This window comes from Strigops habroptila, chromosome 8 (assembly GCF_004027225.2).
Source record: "Strigops habroptila isolate Jane chromosome 8, bStrHab1.2.pri, whole genome shotgun sequence".
NCBI classification, from domain to species: Eukaryota; Metazoa; Chordata; class Aves; order Psittaciformes; family Psittacidae; genus Strigops; species Strigops habroptila.
Window position 1 is genome coordinate 26835728 of NC_044284.2, and position 24625 is coordinate 26860352.

At 36.6% G+C, this 24625-nt stretch overlaps 1 protein-coding gene across 6 annotated transcripts in view; it reads right to left on the reverse strand.

The window, feature by feature from the left end:
• Positions 1 to 5110: 5110 nt before the first annotated feature.
• The window catches only part of IFT80 (intraflagellar transport 80), a 53095-nt gene continuing 33580 nt past the window's right edge, over positions 5111 to 24625 (reverse strand). For 5 of the 6 annotated variants that reach the window (XM_030494904.1, XM_030494902.1, XM_030494903.1 and 2 more), the window contains 11 exons: positions 23642 to 23760; positions 22702 to 22776; positions 21214 to 21377; positions 16737 to 16801; positions 15806 to 15941; positions 15009 to 15156; positions 14079 to 14250; positions 11783 to 11872; positions 11513 to 11685; positions 10147 to 10270; positions 6499 to 7401 (listed from right to left, as the gene is read on the reverse strand). In XM_030494904.1, the coding sequence (XP_030350764.1) occupies positions 7288 to 7401; positions 10147 to 10270; positions 11513 to 11685; positions 11783 to 11872; positions 14079 to 14250; positions 15009 to 15156; positions 15806 to 15941; positions 16737 to 16801; positions 21214 to 21377; positions 22702 to 22776; positions 23642 to 23760 (1380 nt within the window). In that variant the 3' untranslated portion in view covers positions 6499 to 7287. Of the gene's footprint in view, positions 7402 to 10146; positions 10271 to 11512; positions 11686 to 11782; positions 11873 to 14078; positions 14251 to 15008; positions 15157 to 15805; positions 15942 to 16736; positions 16802 to 21213; positions 21378 to 22701; positions 22777 to 23641; positions 23761 to 24625 lie in introns of all 6 variants that reach the window. The other variant, XM_030494900.1, reaches the window with a different exon arrangement.

Here is a 24625-nt window from a genome sequence, read left to right on the forward strand (position 1 = left end):
AATTCTGAAATATAAAAATCAATAAATCGCTTTTTCCCAATTGTCCCTCTATCTCTAGGTGATATAATCAAGAATGACATTTGTTTTAGAAAACTTCTAGCTTTTCCATTATTGGTTATTTATTACTTTGACTGTTCTGAAGTGAATAACGCAACTGAAAACAATACAACTTTATCAAGCCAAATTGGCTTCCTTAGGACACCATGCTGTAATGCAGATGAAATTTGCCCCTTTTTAGAGCAGCAGCAAACAGCTAAGTCCTGCTTGGGCTCTCTTGTGCTCACCAAGCAGAATTTCGCATCTTCTTCTGCAGTGATTTTCATCATTTATATACCCTCAGCTTTCAGCTTTTTAAGCGAACTAGTGGAAACCTGGTTCCATGGGTGTGCTCGCAGGTCTTGGTGGGCTCTTTTGTAACCACATGCAGTCAGCTGCAGGGTTGGTACCTTATAGGAAATGCCAAAATCCAGCATGCCACAAGCTTCCAATGCAGGGGAAAAAAAGGAGCAAACCAGGAGAGAAAGGTTTAGTCTCCTGTACACAGGACTCCATGAGTCCAGCTGGATTATGCACAGTCCATGAAGGGCAGCACATGCACATGCCTTTGCCAGGACTTGGCCGCAGTCGTCAGGGATTTAACAGTCTGCAGTGCCTATTTTCTCCATTTTTTCCTTCCATGGTGGTTGTAACTCTTTCCAAAGTATTTTTGACCTTGCCTTTGTTTCTAGATATATCAACCCTATATATAATCAACCCTAGAATCTTCTTTTCAATTGATTGTATCAATATTAATTCACAAAGTAAAACAGAACTTATGCTCTCTGTGGTTATTAAATAGTTGGCCTTGGGTTTTTTATTGTAAATTCTTACTTCTATGGGTGAGCAAGATAGAAGCACAGCTGGCTGATCTAATCCCGATAGTTATCAATATAAATCAGCCAATAATTGAAATGGGGTAAAATCATGCCATGTATCTATTTTGCACTTACACAGAACTTTATATGTTCTATTTTCAACAGAAATGAATATGCAGATTGGTTAATTTATATGGAAAACCACTGATTAACATCTGGAATGAAAGCAGGATGAGTTATGAGAGCTTTGGAAAAAAAGATGAACAATGGAGTTCTTCACTGACCATTCATTGCAGATGTGTCAACCCCCAAAAAACATAATTCCTGGAAGAGTAATCATTTGCAATGGTTTATTTGTCGGAGGCTTGCATGCTCCAATCACTTAATGAAAGCTCAGAGAGAAGTAGTCTCCCAGTTTATTTTCATTTTTAAGCAGCAGTATCATCACTGTGTGAGTGCTTTTCTTCATGATCCATCACGAGGCAGACTACACCCATTTCCAAGTATTTTCCATTTTTCCACACCTCAACATTTTATTTAAGGTTTAAAGTGGGAAAGCTGCAGCAGATACGAGCTCCTTGCAAATGGGCATTAGCTCCTCAATACCTCTTTTTAGCCAGGAAGACAGCACAGATTATCATAGAATCCTAGAATGGTTTGGGTTGGAAGGGACCTTAAAAATCATCTAGTTCCAACCCCCCTGCCGCAGGCAGGGGCACCTTCCACTAGACCAGGTTGCTCCAAGCCCCGTCCAACCTGGCCTTGAACACTGCCAGGGATGGGGCAGCCGCAGCTTCTCTGGACAACCTGTGCCAGGGCCTCACCACCCTCACAGTAAAGAATTTCTTCCTGATGTCTAATGTAAATCTCCCCTCTGTCAGTTTAGAACCATTTCCCCTTGTCCTGTCAGTACATGCCCGTGTAAAAAGTACCTCTCCGGGTTTCTTGTCAGCCTCTTTAGGCACTGGGAGGCTGCTCTAAGGTCTCCCTGGAGCCTTCTCTTGTCCAGACTGAATAACCTCAGCTCTCTCAGCCTGTTTCTATAGGAGAGGTGCTCCAGCACTTCGATCATCTTCATAGCCTCCTCTGGACTCACTTCAATGGGGCCACATCCCTCTTGTGTTGGGGGCCCCAGAGTGGGATGCAGTACAACAGGGGAGGTCTCACGAGAGTGCAGTAGAGGGGCAGAATCACCTCCCTCGACCTGCTGGTCATGCAGCTTTTGATGCAGCCTAGAAGAATCTTCTTATGTGGGAGAATCTTTAATGGCATATCTGTGAGTCGCTTGTGTCATGGTTAAGCTGCTTGATTAATCCTGTAGCCTTCAAAAACTTGTAGCTGCAGGAAGGGCATGGTTCTGCCAAAACTTGAGATTAACATCTTGCCAAAATGATGCCTTCTGTTTTATAAATGATGAAAATCCCCCAGTTATTTTTTTCTTACAAGCTAAACTGTAAAGGAATTTATCATTTCGGTCAAGGGGCCCAAACCATACACAGTGGGCTTACATTACTTTCTGAGCAGATTTACCAGATATGCCTGAAAAATCACATCAAGGCTGGCAGTGGGCCAGCATAAGACAGCTCTCAAATTGCCTTACTACTTGAAAAGGAGTGTATTTCACAGCTTCAAGGCATTTTCCATTGCTAAGAATCACTTTGTCAGTGTAACACCAACTTTTTGGTTCCTATTTTGCTTCTTTTGGAAGCAGAAGTACTGATGCATCATAATCCAATGGATAGCACTTCTTTCTCTCCCCTCTCCCCCCCGCTTTTGCCGTCAGTATTTCCATTAATTACTCAACAGAATATAATATTTTCTGAAAAAATAGCAAAGACTAAGTCTCAGAGGATTGCAGGACATTCTTTGTTATCTACAGTAGTGAATTTTACCTTTTAATGGAATGCAGGCAGATGGGCTTGGATGAAATCCCAGTGCTGCTTGAGGCAGACCCCGTGAAGCTTCCTGCCTTTGCTGCACACACAGCTCCGTGTGAAACCTCCCTCAAATGGCATCTGTGTGCGCAATTTCTGTTAAATTCAATGAGAGCTGCACTGCTAAATCTTGTAGTCTGCTTTACAGGCTGATTCCTTAGCATTCAACTGCCTTCACCAACTACCCCAGTTTCTAGCAGGGTCTGCATCACCAGCAGTGTGACCAGCAGGTCCAGGGAGGTGACTCTGCCCCTCTACTCCACTCTCGTGACACCTGCCCTGGAGTACTATGTCCAGCTCTATGGCCCCCAACATAAGAAGGATGTGGCCCCATTGAAGCGAGTCCAGAGGAGGCCTGGCGCTGGAGCACCTCTCCTATGGAGACAGGCTGAGAGAGCTGGGGTTATTCAGTCTGGACAGGAGAAGGCTCCAGGGAGACCTTAGAGCAGCCTCCCAGAGCCTAAAGGGGCTGACAAGAAAGCTGGAGAGGGATTTTTCACATGGGCATGTAGGGACAGGACAAGGGGGAATGGTTTTAAATTGACAGAGGGGAGATTTACATTAGACATCAGGAAGAAATTCTTTACTGTGAGGGTGATGAGGCACTGGCACAGGTTGTCCAGAGAAGCTGCGGCTGCCCCATCCCTGGCAGTGTTCAAGGCCAGGTTGGACGGGGCTTGGAGCAACCTGGTCTAGTGGAAGGTGCCCCTGCCTGCGGCAGGGGGGTTGGAATTAGATGATCTTTAAGGTCCCTTCCAACCCAAACCATTCTATGATGATGATGATGAGGATGGTCTCCTTACAGCTGCCGGGCTCAGCTGAAGAGGTGGCTTGGTCCTGTTGCCAGCTTGCACAGGTGTGCAGGATGGCTATGGGATGCCTCATCTGTCAATAAGGGAATAACACCACTGGGCATCTTCATCAAGCGCCATGACATTTATTAATGCTTATTGGTTTGGGGTTTGAAAACCTTTAGAGTTATGATTCACCAGCCTTTCCCCTGTCTGACTGCATTACGTGCATTAACTTCTCAGAATCCAAAACCAAACTCTGCAACATTGCTAAATACATTACTCCCATCTGCAGATGGAAGAAGCGAGGCAGTGAGAGCCCACAGCAAAGCCAGTCAAAGCCTGGCACTTGTAACTCCCAGACCTCTTAACTGCTGTTACCTCTTGTCTACCTCAGACAAAGATGCTTCTATGACACCACTTCTGTCCTCTTGTACAAATAGGATATACCCAGAGTTATCTTACGCATAGAATCTTTTCAAGATGAACAATTATTTTCCTGCAGTAGAAAATGGTTCTACATATACTGCAAAATTAAGTTTTCATGTCAGGTAATTCAAAACTTCATAGTGTTCCAAAGGATAAAATCCCACAGACAAATAAAGACCTCAAAGTCTTATTGCCTTCAATACCAAAACACAAAAAATATTTTTCCTTCCTCCTCTGAACTATCAAAAAAATGCAAACCATAAAATAATTAAGCTAGAGGTAAAAATGAAGACTGTTTCTTTAACCAATTGCATTACCTGGAATAGTTGCAAACCACGGTTAAACCATGGTGTAAAGCAAGATTAAAACAGTAATTTCAATTTTTTGTAAAAATGGGTGTCCTCCAATGCAGGGAAGGGTACTGCCTTACCTTAATGGATTATTTTTGTCCGCCATTACATGTCTAGAACTGAGGGGTGGTGGAGGAATCTGCGTATTTTTACATCATTTCCAAGCCCATGTGCAAGGAAAGCTAAGTGCAATGTTTGCAAAGTTTAAGACAGAAATGCTACCTAATGCACACAACTTTTTTTTTCAGTATATTGCTTTCCTAATTAATTAATGGCTTTTAAACACTCAACTTTTACCTCACTTAAAGATACACCTTTCACATTCCCATGTAAATCTCCCTTCTTAAAACCAGAGAGGATCTACTGCGGTCAAGGTCAAACGAAACACATGAACTACAACACCCATCCTGTTATGGTAAATCTGAATATATTTGAAAAAATGATCCATCACAACAGCACCTAAACCAATTACATTTCAATCATACTAATCCCTTCTTAGATTGGTTTTGAATTAAACAGTCAATAAATAAATAAGGCATTATCTATTTTTAAAATAGGTACTCTTAAATCATTGAAGAATCCGTATTCTTCCACTGGACAATAATGCAAGCAGCATTGAGCAGCCATTTCATTTACGGCTCTGGAAGGTTTTAAATCAGGGTTTGGAAAAGGCGTCAATATGATACAGACATAGTAAGTAGGGTAAAAGTAGTTTTGTCTTACTTTGTGCTTACTAATATGCCGATCTTATCTGAAGACATCAAAAATGGCCCACTGAAGCAGATACACAGGCTTTTTGCAGCTTGTCATAAATGTATCCTTCAGGTATTTTTACATAATAGATGACATTGAACAAACTATTGAAAATGCCTGAAAACAGGTACAGACAAATGCAATGCAGAAATTTAAACCCCCCAGACAAACCAGCACAAAATTAGCTTGGACTGGACAGATGGCACTTTTCTTGGAATGGCAAGTGTGGTATGTAAAAATGCTGCAACAATCGCAAGTAAGCCACATAAGAACGTTATCTTCTGAGAATATTCTAAAATTTAGATTTCATGCCCAAGGTTGGAACTGTGCCAAGTCACCTGCATATTAGAATCTGGTGAAAGAAAGAATAACCAGTGCTTGTTTTGCTTTGTTTTCTATTTAACACAAAGATGCTCAACACAGCATGTAGCTCAGGACTGGATGTGCATGGAAAAAAGTAGATCTGCTCAGTGATAAATACTGTAAGGTCTTTGTTATGCTTTGGCCTAGGAACTAAACAACCTTTCCCACAACCTGCAAATACAGCACTTCTCATTATCACTGAGATATGGAGAGCCTACTGTATCACTTTCTGTGAATGACACTGACATCAGCCCTAAAAGCAGTCAGTGCGGCAAGCATGGCATCCATTCCTCTGTTTTATCTCAGTCTATGCAATGGTTAGTTGTTGCACCAGGCATTTTTAAGAAGCTGAGTGAATTTTCTGCCTCTGCTGTACTTCCAGCTGGTCCAAGAGTAAAAGAGCAAGACTGAGCTGAAACCCTGAACTTTATACCACCACAAGACTGGTCTTCAAAAATTGCTTATGTTGCATTATGTTGCATCTGAGCCAGGCTTCATAAATTTAACATTAAACACTTGTCATTAGTGATATTTGAGCTCAATTCTGGAACTAGTAAATGCTTTCTGCAAGTCAATGGAAGGTGAAGGTGTTCGCTTTGCCATGTGTCAGTACACCAGAATACTGCAGAGCTTCAGATGAGCTACATCAAAAATGTTGTTTTATTTAGCAGTCAGATAAATCAATGGAGATCACCTAATGCATCATGTATTAGATACATTTTTTAAAAACTCTTTGTTTTTATTAAGAATTTTATGAACTATGAAAAAAGTGTCATATAACAATTTACAAACCAGAAAAAAATTGACAGATATACAGATATTTAACATTTTGATGGCAACATTTGAAAAGATACAATGTCAGTTATGAAAAACCTGCTCACATATTTGTAATGTAAAGGGCTTCTGCAAAGAACATCTAATATATGCAGCCACTTTCATAGGTAAATTAAAAATATATCTTGATGAAATAACACAAATGTAAAAACAGTTTTTTCAAATGAAGTGCTTTGGGTAGAAAAAGTACATTGAAAGCTCTTCCTTATTTGAAATTAGTATGATATGTGAACCTTGAGGAAGCTCCCAATAACATTGCCAGTTACATGTGTTGGATACTACAAAACCAACCAATAATGCTGTTTGTTACTTCAGACAACATCCAAAGCACATTCCATAGTATTTTAAACAATTTATCTCAGAAAATACCATTTATTGGTAGTTTGCTAGTGACAAACCCTAGCTGCTGAAGTAATCAAAAATCCTCTATTAAAGAACTTGCTTGTACATACATACTAACAGAAATATGTATTACCCCAACTGTGAGTGAAATATTTTTTTGTACTTTACAGGTGCAAGCTCTTTCAATTTTCAACACTTACAGCTTGCTGAATTTGTTTTGGGGCAATTTAAACAAGTCTTTTCAGAGGTCCCTGAGGTTGCAGAAATAACCAAACTACTTAAGTATGTGCTTAGAAAGGAAAATAGGTATTTGAATCAGAGGCAACCAAGGTTAAATAATTTTAAAGACAATTAAATTCAAAAGCCACTAACGGAAAGACAATTTCCCTTTTTTCTCATACATGTATTGTGGACTACAGTGTAGCTATTCACTAGAGCTAGGGCATCAGAACATAAACCCAGCTCAAAATGAGACTGTAGTAAGTAAATAATTCTGCCTGCCTTCCAACAGTTAACAAGAACTGCATTGATTCTCCCTCCTGTTCCCCACAAAATGTTTGTTGTGGCTTTTTAATGTTTATGAAAATAATTGTACAAAATATTCAAGAAGCACTTATGAAGGTGACCAAAAGGACAGTTATTGCTGTACAGTTACACTAGCTCTCACCGCAGGACTGGCTGCTGCTCGTTCTCTTTCTTTAGCAATTTCCATCTCTATTTTGGCTTTGATTTTATTCCAATCAACTTCCAGCTGTAAGAACAGAAAAGCAAGTACGCAGAGGTCAACTAACATACATAGAGAGGTCAAACAGATACATTAACAGGACAATTTTAAGTTACAATGACAAAGTAACCGTACCAATCATATAGTTCTTCACATATAAGTGACAACTTATACTAATGGATGTTAACGTATGAAGGCACAGCTGAGTTCTAACAAACTGAGCTTTCCACCTTTAAAATAAAACAAGCTTGACATACTTTAACAAATACTAATACATCTCATTGTGTCTGGCAAAAAGTCCCTCCATTAAAATGCAAAAATAACTTGGATCAACTTGCATCTAATTTAAATATAATGACATCTGTGTCCTATTACTGAGGATATAGGCCTTTATCAATAATAGATGCAGCGGTATCTTTTGACTGTACCTAAAGTCCACCAAGTAAACTGATAGCATATTACACTAGTTATCTGATATAACAGAAATCAGATTTCTGCTTTAAATTTGTCTTCTACATCAATAAATGCTTTAGCTGTATCTTGGCATTTCTCCAGCTACAGCAAATTGTCATTTTCTGGCTGTATTGTATTTCAGTGAAACTTCAGACAATAGATACAGTACAATATCTCTGGTACAGTGGGGTACAACAGTTATCTTTCTTTCCAAAAATGCTTGACAAGAACGGATCATGGTGCATTTGATGACTATAAAAACATGGCAAAAACTAGGCAAAAATGTAATTGCAAAGTTCAGTTTCATTGCTGGAGACTTAAGACTGTCAAAGATGGGATGGGAAAAGAATCTCAACTGCTGCACAGGGCATTTTCAGAGTAGTTGTTACACTGTTAACTAAATCATGAAGTAACAGCGAAGATTCTCTATGAGGAAAGATGTAAGTGTAATCCCCACATTCTCATGTGAAAAGGTCAATTCAGGATGCATTTACTGGGTCCAGGTGCTTTGGATCTGATGACTGAAATCTTTATGGCACTCTAAAAATGAATGTGTTTGCTTTAACAGACGTCACACAGATGCTGAACATACCACATACAAGGCTAATTCTGCCATCTAGCCCCGAGAGCTACTTGCCAGTGAAGCCAACAACCCCTGCCAGTGATATCTAGCACCTGCCAAGATACGGATTCTCAGTATACAAATTACACTCATAAAACTTTATATATAAAGACATGAGATGTAACAATGAAGCACATTGTTTAGATTCTGTATCTGATTGCGGGTCAGTGCTTTCAGCTGCAGTACAGAAATGAGGTAAAAACTCCTTACTTAAGCCTCAAGGAGCTTTAGCTGCTGCGAGGAAAATGGAGACCTCTTTTTTTCCCTGAGAAGGAACAGCAGCATCAAGTCTTGCTTTTCTCTTCAATGCCCTTAACGTTTCCTTCTACCTTTTCTACATGAGTCTGACAGGCTGCATTAAGAATTGTTACCACTATAGCCAAGAGCTTTAAAATCCACTTCATTAAGCAGGTCATCTCCTGGTTTCAGATCCAGACGACAAGACCTCCAAGAACATGGATCCAGGAACCTTCTGCAGTTTGAGACCAAGTTTCAAGACTGAGTGTGAGATGAAACAAGCTCCACTGCTCACACTTTGTCGCTGACAAGGTGTTATTGCTTAGGAACCCTTTCAGAAACTACGGCTTTCTTGATGATTTCAAGATAAGACAGTATCATCTAAAAAGTCTCTTTCAGAAGCGTCAGGGAATTAACGTGATTTTTGGTCGATACTGGATTTGAAGTACGTAGAAGACGTACTTCCAGCATAGCAGTCAAAATTGCTGCATGTTAAGAGTGCTTGCAATCTGTTCTGTTATTTTCCTGTATTTTCTAGGTAAAGTACTGCAGAATGGTTCACTGCAGGGCTAGATATTGTGCAGACTTTTATTCTTGTTTAGGAAATGACTTACATTAGAAATTAAGCTTTACTGAAAGTGTAATAGGCATTGTCCAATTAAACGATCTCAGCTAACTGCTCGGATATATTTCCTCATTCATCAGCTGGATGAAAAGATCTGACACAGTCAAAGTACACATCTCTCTTCATTAGCTTCACCCTAACAACAGTTAGCAACAAAGCAAGGGGAAGAGCAGGAAGGATGTAAGGGCTGCTCAATGGAATTGCTGTCTAAGGTGCACATGCGGATGCCTCTCATAAAGGAAATGTGCAGAAGTACTCTAGTGGAATCTAAGCTACTTCTGTCTTATGAGCTATTATGATCTGTCCTCGGCCTTTAAGATCTGTGAAATGATAATAAATGAAAATGACCTACTGATGATGGAGATGGTTTCCAGAGGTTGGATGAAATTGTATATTTAGCTATTTATCATACTTGGCAGAACAATTCATAGTTCACTCTTAATATATATCTGGATACCTTCAAAGTTTGTTTTTGCTGCTATACATAAAATTACATTAAAATGTTGAAGACATTTTAGAGGTACACATTCAACCTCCCTGTCTACCTCCCTGTTCACAGGAAACAACTGTGCCTTCATTTGTATAATTCTTGCCAGATACTAAATATATACATTCCATATTTGTGCCTTCAAATAAAACACATGCACAACTAATACTAGCCAAATAGCCTCACATCAAGCTATGGACTTGTACTCAGATGTAAAATCTTAAGATCTGTGCCCACATTTGAACCAAGGAGAAAAAAAATGTCAGAGCAATTTCCCCCACTGTCCCAAACCAGCTACAAAGAACAGGCTGACCTAAAGCTGCAAGAATAATTCTGAGGAATACTTACACCTTCTGCATATTGCAAAAATCTTTTGTTTGTTTCTTTTCTACCAAAGTCCTCTAGGAACTTTTGTCGATAAGCCAGCACTGTGTCAACATGTGTCTTATGCTTTACTGCTAGTTCTAGGGCCCTGGAATAAAACAGAAATGGGCTTGTTGGGCTATATAAATGCTCTGGAACAACTACAATCACCATGGTTTTGCAAAACAATATGCTGAAAAGTGTTTGGGCTGCAGGCAAAGATTCCTAATCTATAGTGTCAAGCAGTTTTACATTAGTATCAGTCACACGAGGTTAAAAGTAACCAGTGAAGGAGACCATCTACTTTATGATGCATACTATGAAAAATGGCTAGCAACTATTTCTGTTGACAACCTCATCATATCGTTAGAGTTTGACAATAGGAGTCTTTTTAGTTCAAGAAAGTAAATCAGAATGGTTAGAGTTCAGCATTCTCAATATAAAGGGGCAAAAGTAGTAATTTTTAGTAACTTCATTACAGTCAGGAATCGCTTCTGAACAGTGTCATAGTACGCATCTATGGTGTATGCTACACAGCATTTATGAATATTCTATAAGCGGTAAAGATTAGTTATTGGATTAGTATAACTGATCACTCTCCCATCTGTTTTGTTCTCAATGGCATAAGGAATACTTAGTGTGAGGCACCCCTGCCTATGGCAGCGGGGTTGGAACTAGATGATCTTAAGGTTCTTTCCAACTCTAACCATTCTGTGATTCATTCTAAGATTCTATGATTGATATACACAGTTTTTAGATGATACATATTAGGCAGCATAATAAAAAAAAACAGTTATGTGGGAGAAAAAAAAAACTTTTTGCCCATGAAGATAAGAATATAATAGCAGAGAAATTAGTAGTAATTGGCCTCAGAAGATTCTGTTAGAAAATGTGGAGGTTTGTTTAAAGGAGAAATTCCTACGTTGTTTTCTCAGGCCTAATTCACATTTCATCCACCTACACAGTGCTGGGAGTCTGAATAGCCACATATCTATTTTTAGTAACAAGACATTTCAAAATAGCCTTAATTCTTTGAGGGTCACATACAGTTTGAGGTATCACTAAAGATTTTTCTGTGTTAACAATAACGAAAAAGCAAAATGTTATTTAAAAATGCTTCCAAGCATGTTTTGGACTTTAATCACGGAATACTTGTATCTTCTAAATATGACAGAAAGTTACTTCATTGGTTATTATCAGCATATGATTTAATTTATCTTTTTACAGCTCTGGGCAATTACAGATAAGAAATTAGTCAGTTAAGTATCTGCAAGAAAGCAAGCATCTTGAATAATTTACCGTTACCTCACTAAGACTGCTTATAAAAATACTGTGTTTGAAGAAATACTACCTATCCCAATTGTAAAGATTAATGTTGACTTGAATAGCTTGATAAATAAGGCCTGTCTGAAGAAGCAGGGTTTCAGCTTCTTGGGTGTTTCCACTGAAGAGCAGCATATGAGCCATCCTTGACTCTTTTGATGGAAGATCTTTAATGGAATTGATATACTGAACTTTGTCGATCTGTTAATGAGAGGTACAATACTTTAATATGGGAAATCAATTATTAAAATTAGGTTTGCAACAATTTAACTGGAAATAAATAAGTCCCTTTTCTTACCTTACCAATTGATGCATAGGCGATTTCTGCTGTAGCCATCTCTTTGTTGGCAACTGCCATAGCAGCTAAACATGTCCACATAGTTTGATCCTGGAATTTTAAAAGAAATGCAACTCCTAAAACTTAAAATATTTATTAATGTGCTAAAAATGACTTCTCACAGGAAGTATATGAGTCCTGAAAATAATGTATAACAATACAACATTTCTCTGTGTGATGTTTTTAGCATCATGGTCTAAGCCTCCTATTAGAAAGTCACTACTTAATTATTTCTCAGAACTCCTTCATTATAAAAGCATTGATGTTGTGAGCCGCTGAGACTGACAGTGTGGCTGAATGAATCCTTGGCTTTTAGCATCTCAGCCAGTAATGAACTCTTGCACAGTATCACTTTAACACCTCATCATCTGTTTCCCTGTCACTACTTGTGGAACTATGCTGGATCAAAGCACTGGTTGTAGTTGGAAAAATTATTTTAACCTGGCTAACCATGGATGCTGATAATAACTTATAATAAACATGCTACCAATGAAAGAGAAAAGAAAATAATTACTTAACTACTTAACTGTAGAACAATTAACCTGATGAGGTTGTAAGAGCTTCAAAAGTTCTGACTCCTTCGCTATTTTCAGTTTATGTTTAGAATTAAGAATTAGGCAAAATCAGTAGCAATAATAATATTACAACCTTGCTATCTATTTTCATGAATTTTGCCTTCCTCCTCCCCTCTCCCCCCTCTTTACAAAACCTCAAGGAAACCCCACTAACCCAGAAAAACATTTAGGAAGATCCTGACGTTGTGATACCTTCCCTTTTCAAGTCTGACAACATTTTGACAAAGATATACTATTACTAAAACATATTAGTTAACAGAGTTTAAGCTACCACATCTGAAAATTCTAGTTCAGACAGGAAAAATATAATTTTGATTGCACTTGTTACTCCACATGCCCTCAAGGAAGTAGTTAGTATTTTTGTTAAATATGTTCAATAACAAATTTGAAAATAAACACTTTGCAATGTGAATCGGCTTTTAGAGGCAGCATAGGATTACTATTGATTTAAATCAGAATAAACAGCTACATAGAGTATGCTCTAAAAACATACTCCCATGCCCTATCTCACAATCACTTTTGTGTGAAACACAAAACCGATAAGACCCACTGAAGCCAATGACATACAGTAATTTAGCCTAAGGCTGTGGTTTCACTATCACCACCTCTGCATGTGCTCCTACTCTGGCCATGTGTTCCTACTCTTTACCATGATTCAGGATAAGATAAACCTTCCTGCTGGTAGCCTGTAATTTGGAGGAATTAACGTTGTTCAGAGAATCAAATGCTCATAAAATCTTCGTCATGTTTCTCTTCCCACTTCCCTATTATTTAGAAAATCAGGCAGTAAAATGCTGAAAATTCAGCCTGACCAAGTTTCTAGAAGTTTTTCACTAACAAGTCTTGCTATTCCCTCTTTCCTCAGAAACAAGGTCTGTTTTCTTGTTACTTATTGGAAATACTTGAACTGTATACTGCCACCTGATACAGACATTTTATTCTTAAAGATGATGCATTTAGGGAACTCAAAAAAGTTAACATAATGCTGTAGCTGAAATTCGAGATGGCAGTACCCACTGCCCAATACTGGAATAAAAACCTATTTTGAGTAGCACTCAAAATAAAAATCATTATACAACCCAAGTTATTGGGATCTGTATTGATTTAATAATGCAAATACGAAAATATATGAAATACACATTTAAGGTCATGATAATCACATGAAAGTGCTAAACTCTTTTCTAGAAGGGGGAAAAGGAAGCAGGGTTGTGGGGGGATTTTTTTTTGTCTGTTTAAAAGACTGCCAGACTCACCTCATCTGTTGCTGTTGCCTACATACAAAAGCAAGCAAAGGAAAACAAAACAAAACCCAGTGAAATAAAAATACGAAAAAATACAAGGCAACTGTGGAGATGCAGATAATTTTCGGTTATATAAAAGCCTAGTCCTGAAAACTTAAGCTTATTACTAACTTCTTTGTGTACCTGTGTTCAATCAATCTGGACTCTGTTGTGAATAAAAGTAAGAATTTTTATTATGTATAGTGAAAGTTGCAAAATTATATTATGTAAATATGAAAAATATATGATTTTTCATCACCAGCCCCAAATAAACAGCAACAGAGCACAAGAACAGAAATGAGATGTAACATCTGATATGCAATTATCATTATTAAAGTAATACTTGAAAACATAAATATTACAGTGAAATTATATCTGAACATTCCAAATAATTAGGATTACCTTTGCAAAGCGACACAGTCTAACAGCATCTTCCCATTTAGAACTACTAACATATTCATGAAGAATCGCAGGATAAGGTGAAATATTAAGGTGAATAAGTGAACCATCTGCTCTTCTAATTGTTATTAGATTTCCTATAAAATGTACAATCTGGGGATTTTTGCTAAATTCACTGGGTAGAGAAAGAAAGGTAAGTTAACATTCACTTCTTTGTTTTGAAAATAACATTAAGAATTTAAAGAAATCTTTGTTTCAAAATTACAACATGATTATACTTCATTTTCAGAGTATATAAGAATCTAACCACCTAGTTATTCAACAGTTAAATCCAACAGGTAGTTGTAATGTTCTCTAAAAATAAAATTAGGGTTAACCACATTCAATGGCTGTAAGGCAAATGCAAACTGGGTATATGTGCAAAAATTTTCAAATACATTTTTCAGTAAAAAATATTTGGACTCTCATAACTCTTAGGAGAAGATAATTCAGGTATTCTTCATGAAGAATTTCACAATGCGTACAGGCTGAAGTAAACATGTAAAGTAAACATGCTGAGCTGGAAATAATATTATCTGTGACCCAGTACCTCAATGTTTTAATTTCCAACAGATATTTTAAACAGAACCTTTTTATTTTTTTTTTCACAAACAACTAAAGTAATATTTCATGAGACATGATTAATTTCGCTTTTGCATCAAGATGCTATTCTACTCTTAAACTGCGCATCATCATTTCAACTCCAAACTTTATTATATACCTTATAAAACACTTTTTCCTCATTTCCTAATCAAGAAGTAGTAATATAAAAAGAATTTTAAAAGTTGCAACCCTGGTTTCTACTTTAACTGCCAAAATTAACAATTTTTTAAAGAATGAGTAAACAAGTTAAAATACACACTACTACAGTTTTGATCAAAAAGGATGTATTACCTTGCCTCGTTTTCATACAGAGTTTTTGGCAAAAGATCTTTATCTACATAGACTGTGTTGGGGTAGTACCAGACTGTAAAACGGGTATCTTGAATCCCACAAAGAATGTTAGATGTGTCATTCCAAGCCAAAGTTTGAACCATCGTCCCTTAATTTAAAGATAACAGAATAATACGCATTTCCACAAGAAAATTCGAAACAATTCTCGCACTGTAGTAAAAGGACAATTATTGGTTGTTCTTAGTTGCTTTTATAAGGACTGTTTCTCACCACCTGGTTTGTAAGGTAACCTTTTACAAACCTTCAGCCAAATTCACTTCTCTCTTTCTGAAGAGTCTTTTCATAATAATGTTTTTTGCACTTAATTTTAAGACTGGAGATAAAAATTAACTCAATGGTCAGACTGCACCTTCCCACTTACTAGATCATGCATCTGTCTACGGCATTCCAATTAAAAATATTATGAACTTAAAGAGTTTTGCATTTGCAAGAAAAATGACTGAAAGATTCTGTATTGAATAATTCTGAGGAATACATCCTTCTCCCATATCCTCTTAGCTGCTTGCTCTGGAATGCAATAACCAGTACTTTACATTTAACTCACATAAAAATTATCAGAATTTAGACAAAATGTACTAACGTGGTTTCCATCAATACCTTATGAAAGCCACAGGACTATTTCTAATGTTTCTTTTAGTCCAATTTCACTATTAAAATCAAAATTTTGTCTCCTGTACTAGATAAAAGTCTATTTTCCTCACAGCATGTAGTTAAACATTATTTTGAACTTTTCTTACCTATTTTGACAATCTTCTGTTCTTTTCCAAACCGTTTAACTGAAGTAATGTAAAGATCTCTGTTCTTATCAATAAAAGCTATTTTTCTTTCACTTGTAAGTCCTTTCTGGTCTAAAGCTATCTCCACAATTTCCGTCTGAAAAGGAAAAAGAAAATACCTGATTTTTAGTTTGAAGATTCATATCACAGCAAGCATGTGATATTCAAACAAATGAACGCTTTACTAAAAACCAAGGCACAAAACTCTCGAAAAACTGGACCATGAAGACACTGTATGTGTCTTCTCTGTTGAATGAAGCATTCTATAAATTGAATTTCATGCAGATTAAACCAAAACTGCAACAGATTTAGCAGTTTAGGAATTTACTACAAAACTACAGAAATACAGGTGGCATCTCAAAGCAAAAGCTGCCTAAAAGATGCTTCCTCTCTCCAAAAAATGCTGACTAATTTTGCTTTTGTTGTATAGCAGGAGTGAAGAAAAGTAAAATGCAGTTAAGGCAATCATTTTTTTAAGTAAAACCAGTAAAAGCTCGGACTGAAGACAGACATCCTGATGTTCTTTTTCTTCTCTTCAGTGTTGACAACAGGTTGGCACTAATAAAAGTTGCTTTGGAGCACATGCAAAGGAAACTCAATTGATCAGTTTTAGTGCATAACAAAACAATTCACCTGTAGTTTCAAACTCTTATGTGCATGGGAAACACACGCCAGTAACTGAACACAACCTATAGTATGTCCCTTTGTACATCAACACTGCGTGAAGAATCTGATTTTTGTTACTATATAAGAGTCAGCTAGAGTTGTCATGCTCTTTTCTATTCAGACTGTAAACCTTTAACAGCTTATTAGGCCCATTATTGGGGAAATCCACTGTTGATTCTTAATTTCAAAGTATAATTAAAAAGACACATTATATCGTTCATCTTACCTTATGGGTTAGAGGCTTTCCATCACCCAGTGGCTTTCCAGATAAAGCTTCAAATATGTAGATAACTGAAGAAAAAAAAAATTATATGGTTTATTAGTTAAAGCCAACAGTTCTTAATAGACCTTTTCAAGCAGTTCCATTCCTTTACAGAGCATCATTTACCGCAAGAGTGTGCTAGATTCACCAGTGACTTTCATACTCTGGTGAAAAAAGAATCTTATTTTGGGGAAAATGTAACCATCATAGTCTGCTGAGCTTAGGAATAGTCTCACTTTGCAATCAGGGTGATCTGAGAAAATCCTCAAATATCATTATTTTCAGAGCATTGCTAGCCATTGAAATATGACATTATGGACTGAGAGAATTGAGAAAACTCAGGTTTTACTTCCTATCACAGCTCAAATGGTGATTTACAGCAATGACGCTAAGTTCTATCTGATGCAAGTCTTTACTCTGCATTCTGAATAAATCAAGGTTACCAAGGCTATCTGATAGACTTACTCAATCTCAACCCACAACTTTGGTGAGCGTGTAAGTTTAGGAAGCAACACCATTGACTGATACATTTTCTTAAAGGAATTAGAATCAAATATATAGAAAGATGTCCTTTGAACTACTGACTAAAACATTCTTCAGAAGCATTCTGTATTTTGTTATTAATCTGCCCTGTTTTTAATTTTTAATACAGTGATCCCTAGGCATATTTTCTTCAGGGCAATTTAGGGTTTCTGCTTGTCATTAATACATTTATAATTGGCTTCCTCAAAAAGTAACTACTTTACCCAGATATACTTGAATTTTATTATTTTGATTTTGCATCTGTTTCACCCTCTCCCTGTCCCACCCTCAGAAAAAAATCTTCTCAACGCCCCCAAAAACATCATCATCTGTATTTCTGGGATATCCAGTGAAGACTCAAACTTGCAACTTGTCTAAAAATAGTTTCTCTTTGTTTCTGTCTATATGTATACATACACACACGTGTGATGCACACACATCCATACATACTTTATATATAGTCTGTGAATAATATACACACAAATTCAGACAGATGTAGGTAGGTAGGTAGAGTATTCAAACCTAGAGAAAACAGTAACATTACAAGGAACATCAGCTGTAACTTAAAACACATGATTCCATGTTAGTTTCTGGAAAACACTGATGTGACAGAAACATTTCAGCTGTTCAGTAACACATCTCACCTGTGGTTTCAACACATCACCTGTAAGTATACAATATAGGATGAATATACACCATCATTCCAAAGGATGGCGATGTTAACATGTTAATGCTGCTGTGCATGTCTTTCACTAGGATGCAGGATATTGGTTTGAGGTCAATGGTTATACAGGCAGAATTAAAAAAAAAAAAGCCAAACCAATAAACCCCAACAAACCTGTAAGAGCAGGTGTTCAGAAAGCATTGGTTGAGTTTGAAGAGGAGAAAAAGAAAGGGTTTTGCACATGTGTTGGTCTTGGCCACAGGCTAAATATATGACAGAAAACTAGTTGTTCCTGAGAAGCGTTATTTTTCTCACTTTTATGCATGACTCCTGAATGAAATTTATTTTGATCTAGGTATACAAGCCAATTTTACTGCTACTATACTAGCTGGAGGAAGTGAGATTAAAAGAGTTTCAAAGAAAACCTAATTGACAAGTATAATTTTTCATTAATCTACAATGCTTATTAAGGTATTTCAGAAAATAAGTTTGGTGTTAGGTTTTGTTTTGGTTTTTGTTTTGGTTCGGTTCCCCCAACCCCCACCCCCCAAAATCTGGAAAAACTCCACATAATTTTACAATATTGTAGAACCTAAAATATATCTCTTTTTTTAAATGTATAAATTGAAAATATAAACAAAGGGCATTCTCTCACTTTGAACATCCAGAGAAAGAGAACAGCTACTGCGTGTCTTTAAACACATGTTCTATCATCACTGAATAACCACTTGTAGGCTCACCAGATCCCTTTTGAGAACAGGCTCACCTCCCTTTTCCAGCTTCATTAGAGACTGAAGGGCTGTAAGCGCAGAGATACCAATCTTTGTTTTTTTAATAAAAGAGGAAGAATATCCAAGTAACAACACTGAAGCACAGCAAGTCATACATCTCTCTGTTTCAAGAGTAAATTAGCTTGTAGAGAGGTCCACGCCACAAAGCGTAAACTGCTTCCTGTATCAGACTGAGCTATTATAGATACTTCTATAATGCAGCACATTATGCCCTCAAAATAGGGCAAAGTTAAAAAACGCTTCTGCTGGGATGAGTTGAGAAGAATAAACAGGCATAGGTAAGCCAGGGTTTCCTTTGCCAAGAATCTTTTTTCCCATGTGCTGGTGTATTATAAGGTATTTTACCACTATTCGTGGGGCTTGCATCTAAAAAAACCCAAAACCCCACCCCTACTCATTGCCCTGATGGAAGCTGCTGTCAACAGGATCATTTGGAGAGCTCATCTGGAAAACACAGCCAGAAACCCAGCCTCTGTAAACTATAGGTTTGGTGAAGATTAGCCTGTGTACAAAACTGGCTGACATGATTTTCAGGACACTCATAGGAATGGTTGGGAGATGGAGATGCTCTTCAGCCTGTTCAGGAAAATGGGCAGGAGAAAGGGGCAAGCGAGTGAGTTTACCATCACAATCTTAAATATGCATGCATATAGACAGCAGTTAATATTTATGGATTAATTTTTTATATAACCTTAATTTATTTAAAATACTTTATTTGTTTTTATTCTGACTGCCTCAAGGTGTCTATATGACAATAAAACAAAGTCTCTGTATTATGTGTATTAAGTAATATACATACATACACTTCTGTAATACAGACACACAGAGTATAAAAAGATCAGAAATAAAATGCAATTTATCACTTAACCTTTTTTCGGTAAACTATTGTGGTTTTTTCCTCAATAATTTACCATGAAATATGTTTTTGCTGATTAAAATCCATTCTAGTTATTACACAGCTTTTATGTCTTGGTGCTTGAGGATAATATTTTTCTGAAGTAATTTTCCTTAAAAATAAAATACACATTACAATTATATTACTACTTCTAAACAATTATTTAAAAAAAAATACTGCCTTTAAAAATAATTAAGAATAAAAGAAAGTATTCTCACACAAAAGACAAGGATGTACAAGAAAAAAAATTAAAGTTGTATGGAATAGCAAAAATGCTTTGTAACAAGGAAGTGCGAAAAACCCCACCTCATTTTTCTTTTGCTCAGGGAGGGATATTTTAACGGATTGTTCGAAAGCTTTTCTTCATTCACCATGTAGTTTACCTTGCAGGTTAAACGCTGAGAAAACAACTATGCAAATCAGTGCTAAAGGACTAACTCCCTGCCAGGGTTCTTTTCTACTTCACACTGAAAGGTTTCTTTCTATAGCAAAAAGAAGATAAATATGATGGTTCTTTGCTGCAAAACAATGTATTCTAAAATTCTGAATGTTTAAAATCTAATCATTAAGTCTAGGATAACAGTTATAGATAGGTAATAGATTCAGTTAGTGTCAGTTGGAACCACAGGCAGGAAGTTTTCACTGTTACACTCTGCAGTAACAGCACCTCCCGCACACAGTTGTTCCCACCGGTAATCCCCTTACTGGCCATATCGCAGGAGAAATACAGCTATAGATAGCACTGCAGCCTTCCACTGTCATATCTGTACAGCCTATAAATGGCACAGTTAGGGAGTCAAAAGTGATAGTGCCACGGGTTTTCCAGCAATGGAAGCATCTGTCTCCCCCAGACACTTTAAACTGTCGCACTGGCAAACCTACACATTTGCCTCAAGGCATAGAGAAAAGGAGAAAAGCTAACTGACAAAAAGATATTCCTGCACCACTCATTAATGCCAAAATTTACCTGAAGCTCATTTGGCCATGTTGTGTTTTAGAATTATAGTGCTTTTGATGCCAAAACACAAAATTTAAGAACATAAAAATATTAAAGAACACAACACTGAAACAGAACATTGCAGACTCCTAACTACTATGCATCTCAGCTGCATATAAGACTTACATGCTGCAAAAATACAGCCCCAAAAAAAGCTAAAGAATATCTTAAAACTAAAATTAATCACAGTTAACATATTGGAAGCTTCTAAGAGCAGGAGTCAAGCAGAAAAAGCTGCTGAAGTACTGCTGTAGAAAATCACATCAGAGAGTGAAAACCTACTGTTTAAGTATTTACTGCAAATATTCCACTGTTCTTTGATGCATTACACACAACTGGAAGTTCAGAGACATATATCAATCATTGTCTTTCAGTTTTTTAATCACTGTTAAGCAAGACCCAACATTTTAATTCATTTTTATAACTATTATCTTTAATTTATAACATAAATTGTTTATGCTTCATGCTTTCTTTTTCAGCATAACTATGCTAAATCAAGTTACATGCGAAGATGCTGAAAACCTCATAATGAATTATTAGCAAACATGAAACTATTAGAACAGAAAACTTACCCTTTTCATCAGCTTTGTCTTTTACTGCTAGAGTATCATTACTCAGAGATACTGTCTGGGCATTTAAAATGTCTGTTCTCATTCCTGGATATTTTGGAGAGGAAATTAATCTTCCTTCATATGAATATAAATAAAGCCCTCCACCATCTACAAGAAGAAAATGCCTACAAATAAAACCCCAACAAAAAAGTAAATCATTAAGTAATACAGAAGAGCATAATGACAGTTTCAACAATTTGAAGGCAATTGCCTAATATCCTGTGATTATTTTGAGTTAAACTACATCCTTTCTAAGCCTTACATTTCAAAGCTGACATACTGAAAGCTCTTTATGGAAGATTTCAGTTTTAATGTGAGCATCGTCTTTTTCCATGAGAAATACTTACTATCTGGAATCACTATGATTTTAACAGTTATAGATATTATGTAATTTAAATCTTCTAACTCATGATGACAAAGCATACAGCTGCAGACAGTACTCCCCAAACATCATTCCATGAGACAACTCTGTGTGTGTATATATGTGAGAAACAACTTTAATGTTTACAGCTAGCTTTGAGATAGTATTACCTGTATTATTTTCTTTAGTATGTCTAGATTATAACGTAAAGCAAATAGAAGACACTTTTAATGAACCACTGTTTGCACATGTATCTGTAAAGGTTGACTGGTTTTACCAAAACCATAGCTTCAATTCTGTGGATCACCTGCACTGAAGAATATGCGCCATGTTTTCACAATTGACTTTTAATTGGCAGTACAAAATTCCAAATCTAGAAACTGATCTTCAAAATCCTGTCCACTTATTTACCTGTTCCCCACTGCAATATATTTGCAGACTAGGACGTAAGTACTTGACTCAAAAGCACAGTGAGCATTGTGCTGCACTTTGCTGAAATAGTTGTCCAACAATATTTATCCATGAGAATTAATACTATAATAAAAACTCAAGATTTTTTTTATTTCTGCTCTTATTCTTAGTGCTTTGAAAGACTTTCTACAAAAGCACACCTAAAGATCTGTTTGACAAATGATTTTCAGGAATTACAGATTAAAGTTTTCTCAAACTGAGAAAAAATAGTAATTTATTGCAAATATAAATACAAATATGCAAGAAAAATTAATTTTTATTTTTATTTGGCATACCTGGCATGCTTTTAATAAAAATTGGAGACCAAAGATAATTTATATGAAATATATTCAAGCTAAAAAAAGTAATTTAGAACATAACTCCCCTCCAAGATGTTAGGTCAGAAGATCTACTTTCTTCTGTAAATAAGAATATAAACATACATAAAGTTTGAAAGATTCATTACCAACATCACAGACCTACAGCAAATATACCAGCTAAGTCTTTACACGCTACTTAAAAATACTGTATACTTTTCCTCTATTTCTAGTATTTCAATATGTGCTTATGTTTATAGAGCAAAGTTTTAGGAAATACACATGCACATCTAATAGTGAGCATTAGAAGAATTTAGCTACCTTTCCGCTTGTAGAATCAAACTAACTGTTCCTTCCTTCAGGTCAAAGATCAGTGGTGTATTCCAGTTCTTTACACTGGGAAAAAAAAAAAAAAAAAATATCATAATTCATTAAAACCATTCATCTTCACATTTTATTGAAAATACAAAGTTGAATTCACGAAGTAAAACATACGCATTTTAATCATCTAACATTCCTAAAAAGAGAGGTTTTCAAAAGGAAAGTAGCATTTGGGAAGCCAAGTAACACTGATAACTATGCAGAATGATCCAGCAACATTTCTACTTTCATGTTTGCATCCCTTCACACTAGCAGCGGCTGACCTAGGAGTCTTTAGTAAACAGCAAAATCATACTTACAAATGTGTTTTTTAACTATTTCTGAATTGTGGTTCAACTCTTTTACAGTGATCGGGAGGTAGGATAGAGCCCCTCTCTTGCATGCCCTATTATAGGCTGCGTTATTGTTTAGCATTAGTCATGTCACTAACAGGTAAGTGCTTTTAGGAGTAAACTTTAAATTTCAGCATATGAAACAGGGTATGGTGTTCTTAAAACATGATGCAGGATTGAATCGTTCCTATTCTGTTCCAAAATAATGGCATGCCAGAAACAATACCCAAAAAAAGGAGTCCCTAGACAGAGGCACAGATATACCCAGCCACCATTCTTGCTGCGTCTACGTGAAGAAAGGCTGCCAAATTTTTGTAGCCGAATGAACAGGCAGCCATAGCACCAGCAAGAAGCTGAAAGGATGACAGGGTGAGGGCAACTACACTCCAATATAGTTTGTTGTAGATGATGTTAGGTTCCATGGAGTATTTCAATCAGTTAAAAATAAAAAATTGCAAAATTAACTACTGTACTTTAAATGACGTTTCTGCTACTCCTTACAACTGTTAGATAAACCTGAGAAAGCTTCATGAATTTATTTTACTTACGAAAATACGTAACACTGAAGAGAAGTTGAAACAACCAAATGCCCATAGTTCAAAGAGGCCTTAATAACTCTGTCACGGAATTCCAACAGATCTACTGCATCATTAATGACATTGTGCACCTAATAAAAAGAAAATTGTGGCTGAATAAAATTACAATAACTGAAATGAAAACTAACTAGTGAGATACCATTTTCTTTCTTATTAGAAGTAGATGCTGGTACTACTATGCCATTAGCAGAACGTATCTATGTAGGAACAGCCACTTTCACAGCAGTGGTGAAAACTCAAAGGTTCTATAAACTCTGAATAAACAATGAAGAGCTGGATGGAGTTCCTTAAAAGAAAGCAGTTATTAATGTGTATTTGGAATACATAAGGTATAAGCAGAGTACTATATATGAGGTTGAGAAAACCACCTGAGACCAGGGAAGTGTGAAAGTTCCCATTTTAAGACTTAGTGTTCAGTTGCTGATTATCTAAACATTTGAAACATAATACTTCAGTGATCCCATCAAAACAATTCAGCAACATCCAAGACTTGGATAAAGATATGTTGTCTAGATGTTGAATAGCTCTAGCACATATTTTCATGCTACCACACTCTGAAGTAAGCGAAATTTAGGAGACGGCCTTGGTGAGCAGGCTGTGCTTTTGCCATTACTGTGAAGATTTGCTCAAACAATGTTTCAAGAAAATCACAGTCTGCCTGTAATTGATAAAGGTTTTTTTGAGCTCAAAGATTTCAGGCAGCTAAAATCTAAGGTGATGCTGTATGACTCAGAGGTTGGTTGGTTGTTTATTTGGAGGTTTATTTTGTTGGGTTTGTGGCTGGAGTTTTTTTAAGATGTCACCATTCATAGGGTGGTAGCTTCTTTTTCATTTTCTCCATTATGCAACCAATTGCAAAACAAGGACTGAACTCGGTTATTGTGAAAGCCTAGAAAGTATTTCCAAAGACATATTAATTGCTATGTCCACTGCAGC